General features: G+C 34.0%; 1 protein-coding gene and 1 long non-coding RNA gene across 9 annotated transcripts in view; both read right to left on the reverse strand.

Annotated features, from left to right (window-relative positions):
* SLC16A7 (solute carrier family 16 member 7) overlaps nt 1-20,078 on the reverse strand; it is a 292,156-nt gene that overhangs the window by 159,580 nt on the left and 112,498 nt on the right. For all 8 annotated transcript variants that reach the window (XM_032288888.1, XM_032288882.1, XM_032288871.1 and 5 more), the window contains one exon: nt 15,520-15,766. In XM_032288888.1, the coding sequence (XP_032144779.1) occupies nt 15,520-15,736 (217 nt within the window). In that variant the 5' untranslated portion in view covers nt 15,737-15,766. The remainder of the gene's footprint in view (nt 1-15,519; nt 15,767-20,078) is intronic.
* LOC116558768 lies at nt 8,144-12,895 on the reverse strand. Its single transcript, XR_004272160.1, has 2 exons — nt 10,954-12,895; nt 8,144-10,548 (listed from the first exon to the last, which is right to left on the reverse strand). It is a non-coding gene; the product is annotated as an uncharacterized LOC116558768 (long non-coding RNA).

The raw sequence follows: 20,078 nt of genomic DNA on the forward strand, positions 1-20,078 counted from the left end.
ACCATGTTGACCAAGATGGTCTTGATCTCTTGACCTCGTGATCCACCCGCCTTGGCCTCCCAAAGTGCTGGGATTACAGGCGTGAGCCACCGCGCCCGGCGTACATCTTAATTTTTAAAAAGTTATTCTTAAAATACAAAAGAATATCCTCCACTTCTTTAACTGTAATTCTAATGATAATACTGAGTGACATCATAAACTAATCATGCTTTGTAAAATTAAATACAGCATCACATTTATATTTTAAACTCTAGCCCTTTTCTTTTGTGCAGCTTGGCAAACATGTCAAATATAAGCACCCACCTGGTTCCAGCAAGTCCTGTAGTAATAGTTACTTATAATTATAACTGAATTTGCTAATACTTCCAAGTAAATACATGTTGCAAAATGCAATAGAAATAAATGTTGCAACATGTTTTTACTTGGAAGTCATACATCTGATTTGCAAGTTCAACTATAATTCTTTTTATTGTCTATAATTGATATAAACACCTACAGACTAATTTATTTTCTTCTTTCCTTAACTGACACCTGAAAAGTTGTATTAAACTCTAACAATAAGCTTAGCTTTCAGCGGAGATATCCAATATGTCCTTTGGCTGGTGTGAAAGGTGAAAAGTTGCCCTACTTTATCACATTTCCAGTACGTTTTATTCCACTGTCACTTAATCCTCAGCAGCAGAATGAGAGACACACACAAAAGCTGTATTCTGCCGAGGATCTAAGAGAAGCTGCTCTGCACTTGCACAGCCTTCAGGCTTTTCTGCTTTAATGTTTCTCAGAAAGTGCTTGTGACTGCTTATGGAGCTGGTGAGGTACCTAAAATATTAAAATTATATATATATATATATATATATATATCTGTATGTAGTCTACATTATCTTTCTTTAATCTTCACAATTACATTTTTCATTTTGAGTTTGTATAACCTGCATGCCTGTTTAAGAATGAAAAAAATGAAAATTTATAAAATATTCATTAATCATAAGTGGGAAAATAATTCTTACATTGAAGAAGAAACGACAATAGAAATAAAAAAGCAATATAAACAGGGGAACAACAGTTGAGAACAAATACGAATTGCTTTAGAACTTTGTAATAGAAAATAGCTGAAAGATTTTCAGATTTCATAAGAGTATTTGTGCATATTTACACTGTGTCCTCATCATAATAGCACACAGAGTCATCGTGCAATGCCTTATGCCTAAATATCCCACATTTCCACATTTCAAGTTACAGGGGGAAGGAGTTAATTTTGAATATGCCATCTGTTGCCTTTACTCTAAAATGCTGACTCTTTCTACACATTTCAAATCTTTTTTATCCTCAAGAAAGTCTTGCCATTTTCCCTTTCATCAATTATTCCTTTGACCATTAGGCCGTCTTTTATTTCTTCTATCTTCTCCTACAGCAATGCACATATCTATTTTTAAGAGTATCATGGAGCTTTAATAAATTTTACTTCTCTTTCCTCTTAACTAAATGGAGCTTTTTGTCAGGTACCACATCTTTGTACATCAATATCTACCATAATTCCTAGTACACAGGAGGGTCTCAAAACATGTTTATTAAATGAAAGAGAAAAACATGAGTGAAGGAACTTGGGTTCCAAGAAAGTAAGTAACCTCTGAAAAAAACACCACATTATTGAGTGGCAGAGCAAGGACTAGAATTGTCTTTCATTGTCTTATTTGATCATTATTATGACAATTTTTATAATGATCAGTTTGTTTGTTTCTTCAAAAATATTGTCTACTATATGCCAGCATATGTCTAGGGATACAGCAACGAACACAACAGAGGGAAAAAAATCCCTGTTCTCATGATATTTGTATTCCAGTGGGAAGTGAGTTTACGTTCTAAACATGCATTGTCCAATATGGTAACTATTTGCCAAGGGGAGCTTTTAAAATTTAAATTAATTAAGGTAAAATACAATGAAAGTTCAGTTCCTTTCTCAAACTACCTTCAAGTGTTCAATACCTACATGTGCCTAGCGGATAACATGTATTACACAATCAGATTTATAGAGCATTTACATCACCACAGCAAGTTCCATAGGATAGTACTATTCAAATAAAAAGTAAATAATAGTGATGATTGTTACAGAGGAAAACATAACACAATGCAGACGGACAGAACTGTGTGATTTGGTGTTGAAATTTTAGACAGAGTACACCAGAAGAACTCTACGAGAGGTGAATATTGACCAAAGACTCAGAAGAAGTGAAGGCATTTTTAAATCCAAGGGAAAGTCATTCCAGGTAAAGGGAAAAGTGGGTGCAATTCCCTGAGGTGAGAGCATGGCTGGCATATTTTAGGAACAGCAGGTGGATAGCATAGCTAAAGCAGAATGAGCAAAAAGGAGGATAACAGAAGAAAAGTTCAGGGAGATAACAAGGAGAGTAGATAATCAGGGTGAGTTGGGAAATCTTAGGTAGGTTTGAGTATGACTGAACATAGGTTATGACAGGATTCCATTGGTATGTATATTCAGAAACAGACACACCAAATCATAGACTACAAAGATAATCTAGATTATAAATAATAGTACCTTGGGCCAGGTAACAGCAACAGAGGTGATGAGAAGTGATCAAGTGTTGGATTTATTTAGAAGGCAGAACCAATAAATTTGCTAATAGAAAGTTAAGTGAGTGAAAGAAGAGAGAGGGAAAATCAAAGCATGGCTCCAATGTTTCTGACCCGGTCACCAAGTTTGGAGGAGAATTTCACGAGATGAATTCTAGATATCTGAAGTCAGAGATGCCTGTTTAAGCATTTGAGTGGAAACACTGAAAAGAGGCTTTGTACACAGGTTTAGAGTTCAGGAGAATTTGGAACTGAATATATAAATTTAGGAGGCATTAACCCATAAATATGAGCTAAAGTCATGAGAAGGTACAAGGTCATCTGTGGAGCAAGTATATACAGAAAGGAGATCCAAGAGCCAAACTTTTGACCATTGAGAATTGAAAGGGAAAGGAAGAACCACAAATAAATACTGAAAAGGTGTGGCATCAAGAGAAAAAACTTAAGTGTGGTATTTTATAAGTAAAATCAAGAATGTATTTTATGGAAAACCAAGGGTGATTAAATACTGTATCAAATGCCCCAGAAAGGTCAATTACAATCAGGACTAAGAAATGACCACTAAACTGGTAGCATGGAAGTCCTGAGAGAGCTTGGAAAGAGCAGTTTCAGATGAGGGGTACAAGATAAATTCTGATTGGAGTGGGGGCAAAAAGAAGGAGAAGAGAGAAACTGGAGCAACATTTTCAAGAAGTTTTGCTTAAAGGGAAGGGCATAAGTATGGTTTTGGCTGACATGTAACTCTGGTCTAAAGAACATTTTCCATTTGTTTTGTTTTTTCCCAAGTTGGAGGATAGAATGCCATGGTTATAAGCTACAGGAATGATCCAGTTGTGAGGGGGAATATTGCTAATGGAGAGAGAAGAAAGAATTTTGTCCACAGTAATGTCCATTAATAGTTGAGGGGGTGAGAAAGGAAGCGCATAGTTGGCCTTAGTTAGGACAGATACTGATACAGGAAAAAAGGTAACGTACACAGGCCTGGATATAAACAGGTGGGAGAATGTGGTAGTTGAAGTATGTGGCAGTTCTACTCATTACTTAAACTTTCTGAATGAAGTAGCAATAAAAGTTATCTTCTGAGATGAAGAAAGGAGGGATGACAGTGGATTTGGGGAATGAGAAATAAATGAGAAAGAATCATCTCATTAAGTGAGAGAGAGACTGGGCTAGTTACAGAATATAAAATATCATTACCAGGCAGCATTTCGGGCCCACCTAAGATTATCAGTCATCAAGTAAGGAGATTAGTAAATCCTACAGTGTGGTTTACATTCTGCCATGGAGATAAAGGAACTGAGCTGATGACTTTAGCTAGAGTTCTGGTTTCATCAAGAGATACAAAAAAAATTAATGGTAGGTAGGTGAGTTAAGAATGTATGCAAGAAACTTACAATCACTGAATCTGAAATTTAGCTAGGTAAGGAAGTGAAGCTGGTATGGAAAGCAGTGATAGATGAGGCAGTATATCAACAGCTTACCAGTACCAATGGAGCTAAAGGATTATTACAGTTGCAATACTACAAAATAATGAGGTGGAAGATAGGACATGGTGATTGAGGAGTAATTATTTAAAAATTGAGATTATTTGAAAGCTATTGATAATGACAAGTTGAAGGATGAGAACATGGGAGTTAGGGATCTTCTGGAAGACAAGGAGTGGGGAAGAAACTGGATGATAATAACGGTGATGATAGCTATTGTTACATTCATTACCTTTTTTCAATTACAACATAGTGCCTGTATTGAATATATAATTTTCCCCATATTGTAGAAAAGCACTAAAGTTTTAGAAGGGATGGGCAACATGCTTAAGGAGATACTAGAAACAGGACATTCTTAGGTCTGACATCAAATATATACTTTTGTTCACTATTTTATTTTAGTGATAAAAGAAAGTTATGCTACTATGACTGGTCCTTTTCAATAACAAAAAGATATACATTTCTGTTGGTATGGGTATTAATTATGCTCTCACAAGACTAAAAATCTATTTGAATAAAACATAGACTAAATTCATGAAAGTGTACTTAAAGAAAGAAAAAGGCCTAATAAATTTTAGTCAACTATAAATACATAAATAACAATTGACAATAACTAAAAAAAATTCCAGAGCTGGGCACAGTGGCTCACATCTGTAGCCCCAGCATTTTGGGAGTAAAAGTCGGTGGATCACAAGGTCAAGAGATTGAGACCATCCTGGCCAACAGGGTGAAACCTCATCTCTACTAAAAATACCAAAATTAGCAAGGCATTCTGGCATGCACCTGTAGTCCCAGCTACTTGGGAGGCTGAGGCCGAAGAATCTCTTGAACCCAGGAGGCGGAGGTTGCAGTGAGCCAAGATCACACCACTGCACTCCAACCTGGCCACAGAGCAAGAATTGTCTCAAAAAAAAAAAAAAAAAAAAAAAAAAAAAAGAAAGAAAGAAAGAGAAAAAAGAAAAAAAGGCAATTCCAAAATGGAACAAATTGATTATCTTTCCAATTCTGTGTTCTTTAGACAGCAATCCCATAATAAGACATCAATAAACTGATGGAATATACAGCTATTGCACATGGCACCAACCTCAAGGAATTAAGAAAGAAAAGAAGAGTCATGAGGCATTTGTATTCCAGAAAAGTTAACAAAAACATGAGATTAAAAGTCAGATAGACCTAGGTATGAGTCCTGTTTCCAATATTTATTTAGAAGATTAACATGTTTATTCTTAGCAAATTCAAAATAACAGCAATCCTCAATAAGTGTGGATTGATATGAAATATACATTTAATACCTTTGTTTCCCTTTATACCTACAGCTATCACTAATGAATTTATCTAAAGTTTATTTATTATAAACAGTTACAAAATTTGGTTTAACTCAAATAAGCCAAATTTTATAACATAAATTATTTATTGGGATCATAAATTTTGTATATTTTCCCCTTATGTTATAAAATAGATCTTTTTCAGGCTTCTTGGGCCCTACTTTTCTGTCTTTTTTCCAACTGCAATTCCAATATTATGGAATTTAATTAACACATCTCTTCATATAATCTACACTCTTCAGGATTTCATATTGTTTTATTATATCTCTTTTTAGACTTGATATTTTTACCCTGTAAAGATAAAATCTGATTTGTCTCTCTTATTAGAAGAGAGATTCTCTATTTCAAAAACAAACATGAATTCACAAATATGTGCTTCTGATGATCTTAGCTTCTCTGTTTTAAATTTTCTCTGGGTGCATCATGTTATGAAGAATGGTGCTCATTTTGTGCACCTAATGTGTTAGTCTTTTTGAACACAATACACAGCTATTCACAGCAAAAGGTGGTAAAGCACAATGACCTCTCTAATCACAGTGGTTTTGCAATTTATACATTTTCATATGTGATGAGTTTTCTTAGTCTAGTGCATTGATAAAAAACAACAAAAGTGGGGGAATGGGATCCTAGATGATGGCACATAAAGCCTGGACTAAGTGTTAAAATATCTAATTTAGACAGTGTCTAGAAGCAGCACAGGCTAAAAGTGGCCAGAGTAACAGAAAGATGGATCATTCTTTCTCCTTATATTTTTTTTGGCTGAAATATAAGGCAAAGCAGGCACTTCATTCCTTCGTATCCATCTTTCCTAGTTTCCATGCTATAGAAGCTGCCATATCTTTGTATAAATTTGAATTAAAAAAAAAAAAAGCTTAAATAAGCTCAATGCTAGAATATAACCTTAACATAAACAGGTTGAGATGGTAAGACATCTGCACCTAGATAACCACACTGTTCTTTCTTATCCTGTTTAATTATGAGACATGAGCTAATCAATAGGGTTCAGAAATATTAGCTCATAAAAATAAACTATGGGCATTTTATGTATAATGAATTGAAGCAGAGAGGTATTGAGTATCTTCCTCAAATTCCAATTAGAAGGTAGCAGCACTGAAATCTGAACACAGCCAAATTTTCCATTCCCTACCACTATTCCACTATGTCAATGCTCTTAAAAAACGAAAAAAAGAGGAAAAGAAAAAAAAACAGGCAAAAAAATTGTTTAGGTATTTAGTTAAAAACATGAGTTACTCATCTCTGAAAGCTTTTGGTATGCTTTAAAACAAGACTGTATGTAGGATCTTTATTTAAAATCAATGATTAAGCTCTCCCAAGGAATAAATGAAAGAGACTGCCAGTGGAAAAAGGAACACTGCTTAGAAAAAAATCACCACAACAAATAAAGAGTTATATTTGGAATATTACATAAGTATCATTGAAGCTAAAAATAGCACTTGTATATGTAGCTAATTTAATTTGGACCTTATTAAATTTATTCTATGGTTTATAAATATTTATGACTTAGCTAAAGCAATAAAAAAGAACTGTCTGAAACCAAACAGAAATTTAGATACTTTGTGAGATGTGTTGCTCTGACTACTACTGACTCTCCTAAGAGAGCATGAAAGTCTGCAGAAAATATATTTTGTAAAAGGTATTTATGTTTCCAATTTTGTTTCTTCACAAGTAGGTAGAAAAAATTCTAAATATAATTGTTCAACATTCGCTGTTATTTCCTTCAGTAAACCAAAGAGAATAAAACCACCCAGATAAAATAAGAGATTACAAAAATAAACTTAAAATATAAAGTGAATAAAAACCTTTCATTTTTTCTCCCACATTCGTATTTTGGCATGATTATAGGGCACAGAGGTGAGGCTATTTTGTCAGGAAAAGCAGTTTCACAAGCATGCACGAATTGCCTCAGGCTTCCAGTTCAATTGTTTCTGATCTAATATGGGAGCCAACTCTAAGGGGCAGAGGTTATGTTGCCTTTGAAAAGTTTTATCCAGCTTCCAAAACATATCATATTTGATTTAAGGAATACCATTAAGTAATATTTTTGCCACGACATGGAGGTACTTAATATTTCTCGTGAGAAGCAGTGTTCATAAGAAGGGCTTGTAGTTCATTCTATTGGAGCCATCTGATTAAACTTGTTTTTCTTTATCTGAAAGTGCCAAACTAACTCTATGTAGATATTTTACATATATTTTAAACTAATCATGAAATACTCCTGGCGCCCAAGAGGTATTTGGAAAGTTAATGACAACCTCTGCGTATTCAAGGACACTCTAACAAGGTTATTAAAATTCAACCCTTTGCATATTTCTGATGGAGGTGGGGAAAAGTTTGTCTCACACAACAAGAGACTAAGAATACAAAGAGAGGCTTTAAAAGACTTTTCAGTCTCTAGATCCATGTTCAGTCTTTGGAAGATGATAGAAATCTGAAACATTGAGTAATATCTGTTTAAATAGCAGCTTCTACGTCCCAGTTCTTGCCCAGAAGTCCAGTAAGCAACCATTTGTTGTTTGCTACATAGGCCTTACAACTGCCATTGCCCAAATGCCTATCATTTCATCTTCCCACCAATATCACAGCAGCTTATACCAGCTGAGATAAAATTCAAAATGTTTTGAACTTACTGTTTTTCCTAATAGGGCCAAAAAACAGGACCAAAAAGATACTTTAAATGCCTATGATTTCTAGATGATTCTTTTATTTATTTATTTTTATTTATTGTGAGACAGGGTCTTGCTCTATTGCCCAGGCTGGAGTGAAGCAGTGCCATCTCAGGTCACAGCAACCTCCCTTCCTGGGCTCAAGTTGTCCTCTCACCTCAGCCTACTGAGTAGCTGGGACCGCAGGCACACAGTACTATACTCTGCTAATTTTTTGTGTTTTGGGTAGAGGCAGGGTTTCACCACATTGTCCAGGCTGGTCTTGAACTCCTGTACTCAAATGGTCCTCCCGCCTTGGCTTCTCAAAGTGCAGGGATTACAGGAATGAGCTACTGCACCAAGCCGATTCTTGTATTTCTATATCAATGTAAGTCATATACATGAACACTGGATTATCTGGTAGAAGATTGGAAAAATTAAAAGAAACCCCAAATCACCTGCAAACACATCGTATTTCTCCCTTTGCTTCTCTTTGTTCACTATCCAGATTTCTCTCATGGTCCTATTTACAGATGCTCTTTACTCATCATATAAAGGGAAGAGATAAATCTGAAGTACATCAGAGTTCTATTTATTGGTTTTATTCTTTTTCAGCCTTCTAAGAATGCACACTCATTTCCTGGGGTGCTGAGAAAATATACAGGTTGCTTCCACTGACTGCCGCTAATCCAATAATCGATTGCATGTGATGCAGGGCCGAAGCAGAAAACCATAAGCCAACAGAATGCTACAGTCATGCGCAGCTCACTCTAATCAGAATAATTCAAAGCTGTGGATCAACAGTTGTTCATCAGTTTTCAAAAATCCATCAAAACTTCCACAGAAGCTTTCCAAAACTTCACACTTAACACCCTTCCAGTGATTAGGACTATTCTAAGTGTAATTATTATTACTTTTATAGCTTAAGGGAGTTGTGTTCCACGTCAGTAAAGTCCAGGGTGATAACACCTATCTACAAAAATTCTAAGGTAAATAAGTTTTGCAGTTGTGCAGGCTTATCCAATTCTTATGAACAACAGATAATGATATATTCATTTTGACACGTAACCTATAGACATCTAAATGCAAATTCCCCCATGAGTGACTAGTAAAACCCAACATATTTTTATTCTTGAAACTAACATATTAATCTCTTTTAAAAAACTAGAGTAGTAAGTGCTTATTATTAATACTTTGTCTCTTCAGAATCCTTCCTTCCTCAAGGAACAGTAGTGCCCTTCCATTAGGGAACTGCTCCTTTCCTATCTCAGATACATAGCTTCGCTCAGGCTGCCAATGTCAGTCCCTCATTCATCCACTGCCTGCAGGGCAAATACAAAGTAGGCCATGTCCCAGTGATCTTCCTTAGAATTGGTCAAAGTATAACTTAGGGAATAGTGGCAGTCTTCCTAGTGTCAAATTTGAGCTGAAGATGAGGCTGAAATGTTGGTAAGCATCTTCCTTGTGCCAGGGGAAGAATAGCAATATAAATAAACAAAGCTACCCTCTGAAGAAGCAGAAGAGAGTTCAAAATGCTGGGCAAATAGAATTACCGGTGCTAGTTGACCTGGAAGACATTGGTATCTGTGCCTCTCCTCTGATTTATAATGTGAACACTTCTCTTTCGGCTTTAGGATATTTGTATCAGGTTTCTGTCATTTGCAACAAAAACACAACTGCATAAAGTGAGTGATGACATAATAATATATTTTAGAAAACTTTTAAGCCAAAAATCAGGAAAGATAGTCTTATTCTTGTCAAGTCATAAATTAATAAATAGGTTCTTTTTATACATCAGTGAAAAGTTCACTGTCTAAGGCATACATATCATTCAGCAAAGATTTCAATAAAGGTTCTTAAAATTTTCTGTTGAAAATAACATTTAGTAACTATCTGATATTATTTGCACCAGATTATCAGCCCTCTGTAGGGAAAGTATATCCTGGAACAATTTCAAAGGCTCTAAGCACACTTCCAATCTGTCAATGATCTCTGCCTCCTTCATCCCTGTTTTGGAAGAGACAAACAGATTTCATCATAGAAAGCTCCAGGGCCATGACTTCATTCCGACTTTGTGTTTTTGAAGTCCTTGCCTATCAATTTTATTCCACAGAAACTGGCAACAATAATATCCACTCACAACTTCTTTTTCATTTGAGATACCAAAGGACACCTCTTTTCTGAAGAGATCTGATAAAGTAGCACTTGTACATTCTCACAAGATAATATAAGCTAAATCGACTAAGGATATCTCATAATGTGTTCTCATCCCATGTAATAATTTATGTAACTTATACTATAGTTAAACAATAAACCGACCCTTCATGTTTGCAATGATTAGTATAGTCTATATAATTGTAGAGAAAGGGAACGTGCATGCCAGATCAAACCACCTTGTCCAGGAGGTGTCCAGAGTGACATATGTCCTTCCACTTATAGTTCATTGGCCTGAACTAGTCACTTGGTCTCAGCTTAAGGGGAGGAAAGCTGGGAAATATAGAGGAACACATGGATAGATGGTGAGCATAATAGTTTCTGCCACACTGTAACATATTTCCTAGAAAGCTTTAGTAATATTTATATCCAAGGATGAAAAAAAATCTAACATGCCATAGATATAAGAAGTCCACAGCCTACTTGCACAGGACTGTCCACGTGCACCTGGTATTTTTTGCTTTTTATAAATCTAATATGAAAGCCATAGCTATCTCAAACATAGGAATGGAATGACTTTTCCTTTTTTACTGCTGCTAAGATATTGCACAGTATGAATTATTTTAATAGCCTCCCTCATTCTGCAAAATATTAGGGCACAACATAGAATAATATAGTGAACTTATATAAAACTTTAAGTGAATAGAAAAATACACATTGTACATTATGATCACCAACCTGCTATGTTAAAACCTTTTGTTTCTTGGTCTCCAGTAAAATAAGCTCAGTGTTCTAATGTTCAATCCCTGTGTAAAGTAGTCCATCACAAAACCATCACCCTCACTTTAGCACAATTGGCAGTCACTATTCACATAAAACAGAAAAATAAGTTACCACTGAGACAAAGCCAATTCTGCTCTCCAGAATGGCCGATTCTTCCAAGTCAGAAGAGATTTTTATCAGAAAAAAATCACATAAAGTACTCATAGAAACTGGCAGTCCAAAATCTGTAGTCAGTAACTGTATAGATAACCATGTATAGATTATCTCAATGGAATACAAAAAAAATATTGCACTAAAAGATAATCCTATGTAATCACTGTTTACAAAATAAAACCCAATGTCCTTCTAAACAGTGTAGAAAGTTTAAATTATCATATGTTTTCTGCCTCTACTTAGTGCTTTATTAATGAGGTGACCATGCTGTTTGACCTATTTGCTAAAATTTGCTAGACCTCCAGGAGAACATATGGACATCCAGATGGGTTGCTGTAATTTAATGCCATTATTCTAAGGATGAAGTAAGGTATAAACATAATTTGCATTCTTTTCCATCCTTCCTGCATACCTTTTATTAGTTTCATTTTTAATTCAGACATCAGAAGGGAAGATAATACTTTGCTACCAAAGCCCAGATGCCAACTAATTACTACAAGAGACTCCAGTCCTGACATCACAGGCCAAGACTCTGAACACGCTCTGTCTTACTCAGTGACCCCACAGTAGTGATTAATAGGTTGAGTGCTAAGCCCTAATGAGTGTGTCAGATCTTAGGTGTTCTCTAGGCTAATGCAATTAGCATTGAGTTGAACAGAATATTTCAGCTACTTGCTAGAGAGACTCATTATACTTTACAGTAAACTATGCCTTTTCACCTTATGGTCTTTAAATTTATTTTATAATCATCAATCTAATAGACTCCTATAAATAGTGATATTTCACATACTAGTAGAAAATTTAAGTATTTTTAAATCAAATACTGATTTTCTTCTACAAGCGTGAACCCCTATGTTGTATATAAAGTGAAGTTGTTTTCAGAGACACTTGTTAAAATTCAAGTTTCTGAACTCTAGCAACAGAAATCCTTATAAAAGGGGATTTAGGATAAGGCCTAGGACTGCATTTTTAACAAGATTCATGATTCAGAAGCAAAGCATTCTGTAGACCACACTTGAAGAAAAACTGCAGTGTAACAGGACTAATACCTGTGTCTTAGATTAACTGACTATATTAGACTTTTTGTTCTAAATAGTTAATATGTTTCTGAAAAAATTATCTGCATCTGCATTAAGAAAATTGTTTCCACATCAGATTATAATTTTAAATGTGCCAATAATTTTTTGGTTAAAAGATTAGAAACGAATTATCAGGGTAAGACATAGATGTTATTTCCAACAAACTATGTAAACTTATAAGATCTATATTCAACAGCGGACATGGCAAGTAAAAACATTTCATTCACTAGACAATGGGCCTAGAATTGTGTTTCCAGTTTTAAAAGAAGGACCAAAGGTGAGCAGAACTTCTGCAATTCCTGACTTTTCTCCATGGCCAGAGATAAAATATGTTTACATATTTTAGCCCTGATAACAGAGGACTTTAGGCAATATTTCAAGTACTTACTTGTATCTCACCTAGATATAACCATCATCAATTACTACATACTAAGAATTTGTATGTATCTAGAATTACTTTCACAAAACAAGGATACATAAAATCCCTATTCATATTTAACTTAGACATTCTTTATTTATCTATTACCCTAAAAATTTTAAGGCAGCTTTTCCCAAATTTATAACTGTTTTAACAAACTACCATTCTCTTCTTGAATTTCAAGAGTTCTTTTGTGCTTTTATACCATATATTTATACATATATTAAAAATTTATATTTACACCATATATTAAAATAGAAAAAAAGTATGAATAAAATTAAAATACCATATATTAAAATTTATACCATATATTAAAATAGAAAAAAAAGTATGAATAAAATTAAAATATTTATTTGTAGTAAATATAGTATGGTTATTTACTTATTATAATTTCATATTGAGATTTAGTGGTTTGAAAAAGTTAATTATGCCATTGTTTATTCTAATGTTCCTTTTGGATCCAGTCAGAGGGTGGAGTGCTGTCCTATGACCATGGCAAGTCTATAAACGCATGCTTTTTTTTCTATGGTGAATGTTGAGATTTCGAGCTCTGTCTAGGACTGGCTGGATGTTATGTATTTCTGTTTTTTTCCTTTAGGAAGGCTGCATTTCCCAGCATCCATGCCCCCTGACTCTGGGTAGGGCAGTATAAGAGTTCTGATCAATGGAATATACACAGAAATAATGTTTATTCCTTCCAGGCCTACCATCTAAAATATTCCATGTGATCTTACATGCTGTCTGCCTTCACTCTTTGTCCAGCAGATGGAGCAGATTTAGGGAACAATATACAAAGCCTTAAGTGATGAAATAACCACCTGTTGAAATATTGCTTCAGCAAGAAATAACATGTATTGTTTTACAGCATGTAAGATCATTTGGAATAAGTCTTTGAGACACTGAGGTCTGAAAACGAATAGAGAAAGTAAATTAAGATCTGACTTAACTAAAACACTATATAAAATTATCTTCTACTGATGAGTATCAACTCTCTGCTCAATAAGAAATTATGACTATACAAGACCTGAAGACAAAATTCATTGGACCCATATTAATTCACTAGAAAAGACTGTTTGAATTGTATTTAAGAAGAAAAAAAAAAAACCCTACATATCTTAACATGAGCGCCTTTTGGAGCTCAAGTCAAGATGACTATGTGCTGCTCTAGCTAAGCATCATTAAACAAGACCTGACCCACAGGATAGAGGAATATCTGCTCTACAATACCTACAGTTTCTATAGTCACAAGAAATAACATTCTTACAATCTATAAAGCAACTGTCCAAAGGAGATTCACAGAATGTATGTTAGAAGCAGAATTTTTAATTGACATGCCCAAATAGCATTTAAAGGACACTTTTTGATACTGGGGAAAAAAAATGCATGTTTAACCTAACCAAATGGATAAGGGAAACATATGCTGTATTAATACAAAATCACTATATACAAAAAGTAGAAAACACATTCCAACACCAACTCACATAAACACACACACACACACACACACACACACACACACACACACACACAGAATTGTTTCAGGATCAAATGTTTACCTTTGTAGTACAACAAAAATATAATGTTCTAAAGAATAATTATGTCACTGAAAAAATGATGTTGGTAGAAATGGTATACAAGCCACTGAACTGAAGTGGAAACAATAATAAATCAGGTTTATAGAAGGCCTGGGCCAAACCTGGCTCTGTCACTCTTTAGATGTAAAGAGAAAGATGTGAGAAAGTCAGAGACCATAGGTATTAAATGCTTGGAGCTGCAGTCTCTATTTGCCACTAACAAGCTGTTTGACTTGGGAGAGCTATTTTATCTATTTCCTCAGCTATGGAATAAAGAGAAGATAACACGTTTTTCACGGATCATTAAGAGGATTAAGTCATATCACACATATTAAGTACTTAGGCCTTGGGTGAAAGTAAATATTAATAAATACTGGATATTATGCTAATGTTATATCTCCATAACTAAGAGCCATATTATCCTTACTTGAAAAATAATAAATTGCAGAAGATAATTGATATAATTTCTTTCAATTACTATAGTCCGAGTCTATATCTATCCTTTAAAGTCAAATATCCGCTTGAAAAATAAAAACTCTAAAAGACATATTTTAAGTAATGACTTTCAAAAGATTCTATAAGATGGTCTGGTCTGCTATTGGGATTGACTTAAAGAAAATAAGTGACATAATAAGGCACTAGTAATTCCAATTTTTTCAGCATTTAGAAGTGTGATGGTATTTTGATTTATGCATTATCCTTCATGACTCATACCCTAATTTGAACATAGAATGTAATAAGATAATTGTCAGGCAACCATTTAAATTAAGAATATGTCATATTTAATGAGTCTTATAGAGATAAATAATTATTTCAATCACACAAATTTGAATGGGTCTAGAATGTACATGTTAACCCTTCATTTTGCAGCTTAAAGTGATGTACTTTCTGTGCTTCTAAACTGTCAGCAACTTAAATTTCCTTCTCATTCAGAAGAAAGCATTTCTACCAGAGGTAGCAACAATGAAAAATGACACGAGCACTATAATGTGGACTTTATTTCAAACTAAATGAAGTAGCTTCAATTGGAAATTCCATAATTTAGTAAATCTTGCTTTGTGTTTACAAATGCTTATTCAAACAAATCCTCTACTAAGACTCAATTATAAGCGAAGAGCTCAAGATGTTGAATCACTAAAATCATTGAAAGTTCAGTTCTAATTATACTTTTGATTGGTTTTAAGTGATTATAACATAAAAATGGGGTTTTAATATACCAAGACACAATATGTAAAACATTGTGACATGAAGGAATTGTTTTCTTAATTCAGGATTCTATTTATTGCAAGAAGCTTACCTCCTGCGTACATAACAGCCAGCATAATGGATGATATCCATGCTATTTCACTGTAGGTAGTATGGAATATTTGCTGAATTTCTTTGAAGAATACGGTGACGGCTTTGGGGAATGCGTAGGAAAATCCAATGGAGATAAAAGCTGCTCCAACCACAATCCAGCCCCATCCTCCATCTGGAGGTGGATGCAGAGGCGGGGCACTTGACATTGGTGGCATTTCTGCTCCTCTAATGGAAATTCAAGTAACCTATATTAAAAAAATGAAATAACGCTTTAAACTTTATTTCCCCTTTTGTTTACCACTCTTGATAGTGACTAATACAGTATTTTCTAGTTCAAACTAAAATACGATTTTTCATGAATATTTTTCATACTTATACTCAGAATATATACCGAAAAATTGATGCAAGTTATATATCTTTGATTATTATAGGCTAAATATTGAAAGAATTTAATTTGATTATTGAAACAAAAATTACTCAAAATGAAGTTAAGAATTTAGATCTGAACTGAAGTACCATGTTACACTATACATCAGACATATCTCTAAGATATATCTCATACATATTCTACTTCAGTTACCAGTTGTTTTAACCTCATTAATCAACACATAAGATCTCATTTTTCCTTCCTGTTTAAGGCTAGGCCAATGAATGAAATGATGCTTGCATAGCCTTTTGACATGATCTACTGGCTTTTTTCATTGCTTTCTATTGTCTACCCTTTTTGATGATTGTAGAGAAATTCTAACCCACTATTTTTTTTTTTTTTTTTTTTTTTGAGATGGAGTCTGGCTCTGTTGCCCAGGCTGGAGTGCAGGGGTGCAATCTCGGCTCACTGCAACCTCCGCCTCCCAGCTTCAAGTGATCCTGCTCCCTCAGCCCCCCTAGTAGCTGGAATTAGAGGCAGGCATCACCATACCCGGCTAATTTTTGTATTTTTGGTACAGATGGTGTTTCACCATGTTGGCCAGGCTGGTCTTGAACTCCTGACCTCAGGTGATCCACCCTCCTCAGCCTTCGAAAATGCTGGGATGCTGAGATTACATATGAGAGCCACTGCACCCAGCCCCCACTATTTTTTAAAAATAAAAATTATAGGCCGGGCGAGGCGGGTGGATCGCAAGGATAAGTTTGAGACCAGCCTGGTCAATATGGCAAAACCTCAACTCTATTAAAAATGCAAAAGTTAGCTGGGTGTGGTGGCACACGCTCGTAGTGCCAGCTCCTCGGGAGGCTAAGGCAGAAGAATCACTTGAACCTGGGAGGTGGAGGTTGCAGTGAGCCGAGATCATGCCACTGCACTCCAGCCTGGTGACAGAGCAAAACTCCGTCTCTAAATAAATAAATAAATAAATAAATAAATAAATAATATTTAAGTTATAAAACATGATGCTTTGTTATACATATTCATAGCAAAATGATTACTACAGTTAACCTTATTAATATACCCCTTTCCTCATAGAGTTACCGCTTTTCTTTTTTGTGCTCACAACACCTGAAATCTACACTGTTGGCAAATTTACAGTATATTATACAGTATTACTGACTATACTTATCCTACAAAACTGCAACTTTGAACCCTTTACCAAACATCTCTCTGTTTCTTCACTTCCCCAACCCTGGTAACCAACGTCTGTTCTCTGCTGCTGTGAATTTGACTGTTTTGGATTTCACATACAAATGAGATCAGGAAATACTTGTCTTTCTGTGTCTGGTTTATCTCACTTGGTATAATGTCCTCTAGGTTTATCCATGTTGTCACAAATGGCAGATCTATCTGGCTACTCCTGAATTCGATCAACAACTACATTTTCTTTCTTTTAATTTCTAACATTATAAAGTTATATTATAAAAGAGGGCTCTCCAAACTTTTCTTGTATCCTAACACAGTTATTAATAATTTTGCATATTTCTTTTCATTATTTTTCTATATTCAAAGATTTCTGATTAATTGAAATAATGTGGTGATCCTACAAATTACAGATACAATTGTGAACACTGCTTTTTTCACATTATGATTTTTTAATTAATTGCCTTTTTTACTAATTTTCACCTTTTGGCTATACAATTTTTACACAGTATGTAAAATACAAAAAGTATAAAACACAATTGCCAAATAAAGCTGGGAGTGACGGCTCACACCTGTAATCTCAACACTTTGGGAAGCTGAGGTAGGAGGATATCTTGAGTCCAGGATTTCAACACCAAAGCAACATAGTGAGACCCACCGCTTGACAAAAAAAAATCTTAAAAATTAGCTGGGTGTGGTGGTGTGTACATGTAGTTTCCAGTTACTCCAGAGGCTGAAGGGGAGGATCGTTTGAGCCTAGAAGTTCAAGGATGCAGTGAGCTCTGATAGAGCCAGTGCACACCATCCTGGGTGACAGAGAGAGGCCCTATCCCTAAAATTTTTTTTTCACTAAAATGAAATAGCTAAATAAGACTTTTAATTGCCACAATAATTTATATAGAAAATACATCCTTTTTAATCGTTTTGTTTTTTCTTATAAATATTTTACATCTTATTTATATAATCGTATATTAAAAATTAACATTTTTATATATTTACTTGTATCTATTAAATATTTATGGGTACAATGTGAGACTTTGATATCTGTTTATTTTTTTAAAAGCAGTCTCAAATTATTCTTTTACAGGAAGTACTGGTATAAATGATAAATATACCTACAATTCTATTAGACAATGTAGTGAAAAAAATTTTGGGAATTGTTAAATGGTATGAGAAAGGCAAATCCTTTCGATTTTTCCAAGAAAATACAATAAAGTAAATTTAAAGTTATTCCTGACTAAATACACACAGACAAAATATGGCAGTAGATACAGTGGCATTAAGTTGATGGAATAGTTTCAAGAGTTTAAATCACTCGTCTTATTGAATTAATGCATGATACTAAAAGTAACCTATAATGTAATATATAGGTGTACAAAAATGGATAAAGGGATCTCAATAAATATTGTGTACTTATTATGCTAAATAAATGCTTTTATCTTTAGTAAGTATTTATTCAGTTTTGTTTCAACAAAAACCTTTAAGGTATTTTTTCTATTTTTTTATATGTGACAAATTTCAGAAATATTGACAAACCTGACCCAAGTGAAATAGTAATGGCAGGGACTGTATTTTACTAATCACAGCTGACTTTACAAATTATATAAATAGAATTAGGAATAAGACTATGGAGTATAATGCAATTTATGGAGGAAAAAAACTCAGCATTTTTATTATCTCCTCTTTGCATATCTATATTATTTTTATGGATCAAAATGGTCAAAGGTATCCAATTTTCAAAAAATGAAGAAAATAACTTGAAAGATTATTTCCATTGGATACATTTGTATGTCAGAAGCCTATCAAAAAAAAATGTCATGGAAACTATAGTGACAAGGTCAGATGAAAGGCTTTAACCACAAACAAATAATGCAAATAATGTCGATCCCAGCCAATCACAATCATCGGGGCAAAGCCACTTCTATAAGTTAATGTTGTGCAAATGCTAAAATTGCTAAAATCAACCCTAAACACCACACCTCTCAAGAATTATTTTGAGATGGTTTGTATGTCTTCAGTATGTGTACAGTCTGCTTTTGTAATCATTTTTGCTTTCTTGGAAACAGGAAAATTATCTGTCTTCTATCTATTCATCTATTAATTTGAAGATCGGTTTATTTCTCCTTGGTCATCAGTTAACCTAACTTGATGAGTTTACAGCACATGTGCATTGGAAATAGTATCTTTGAAGATGTATAATATTTAAGGAAAAAATAAAACGAAATAAATATTGTAAATATTAATGAAACCAGCTGAAAATAGCAAAAGAAATTTGAAAGTGGGCTAAAGAATCTGAGTCTCTATATTACTAAATTTTATTACAATATTTTAAAGTACCTATTTTATTGCTTGAAAATTTACAAAAGAAACCCTAGAAGAATACTGAAGAAATACCAAAGGACATTTATGTGGTAAACTACACTTTGTTGTATAATCAGCATGTAAAAACAGTTATGAGGCTCAAAGTCCTCACTCTGCAGTTTTCCTGCTTGCATAAAGGAAACTAAACCCTCTTTTATTACTAATTCATGAGTTTAAACTATTGTCATTTTTATCACATCTGCTATAGTAAACATTGAGAAATACAACTGGATGATTTATTTTTCACTTACTTCGAAGATCATAAGTAACATTTCCAAGCAATCTTAAACCCATATTTTAAAATAATGATATCAATACAAATATTGTAATTTATTAATATTCAAATCATGATATAAATACAGATACTGAAACTTATTAATGATGTTGGGATTTCCATTTTACAGACAGGAAACTATGCCCATAGGAAAGCAAAGAGTGTGTGTAGGCTCATACAATAAATAGATGTCAACACTGGTATAAATTTTATGAATTAGAATTTTCTCAGCATTTAAATATGCCCCAACTTAAGAAAAATATCACTCTTATATTAAAATAATTTGAACTTATATGCCCATTAAAAGGCATATATATATTATATAAATATACTTATTAGTGATATTTTTCTT

This window comes from Sapajus apella, unplaced genomic scaffold (assembly GCF_009761245.1).
Source record: "Sapajus apella isolate SASKATOON/1434 unplaced genomic scaffold, GSC_monkey_1.0 scaffold2, whole genome shotgun sequence".
NCBI classification, from domain to species: domain Eukaryota; kingdom Metazoa; phylum Chordata; class Mammalia; order Primates; family Cebidae; genus Sapajus; species Sapajus apella.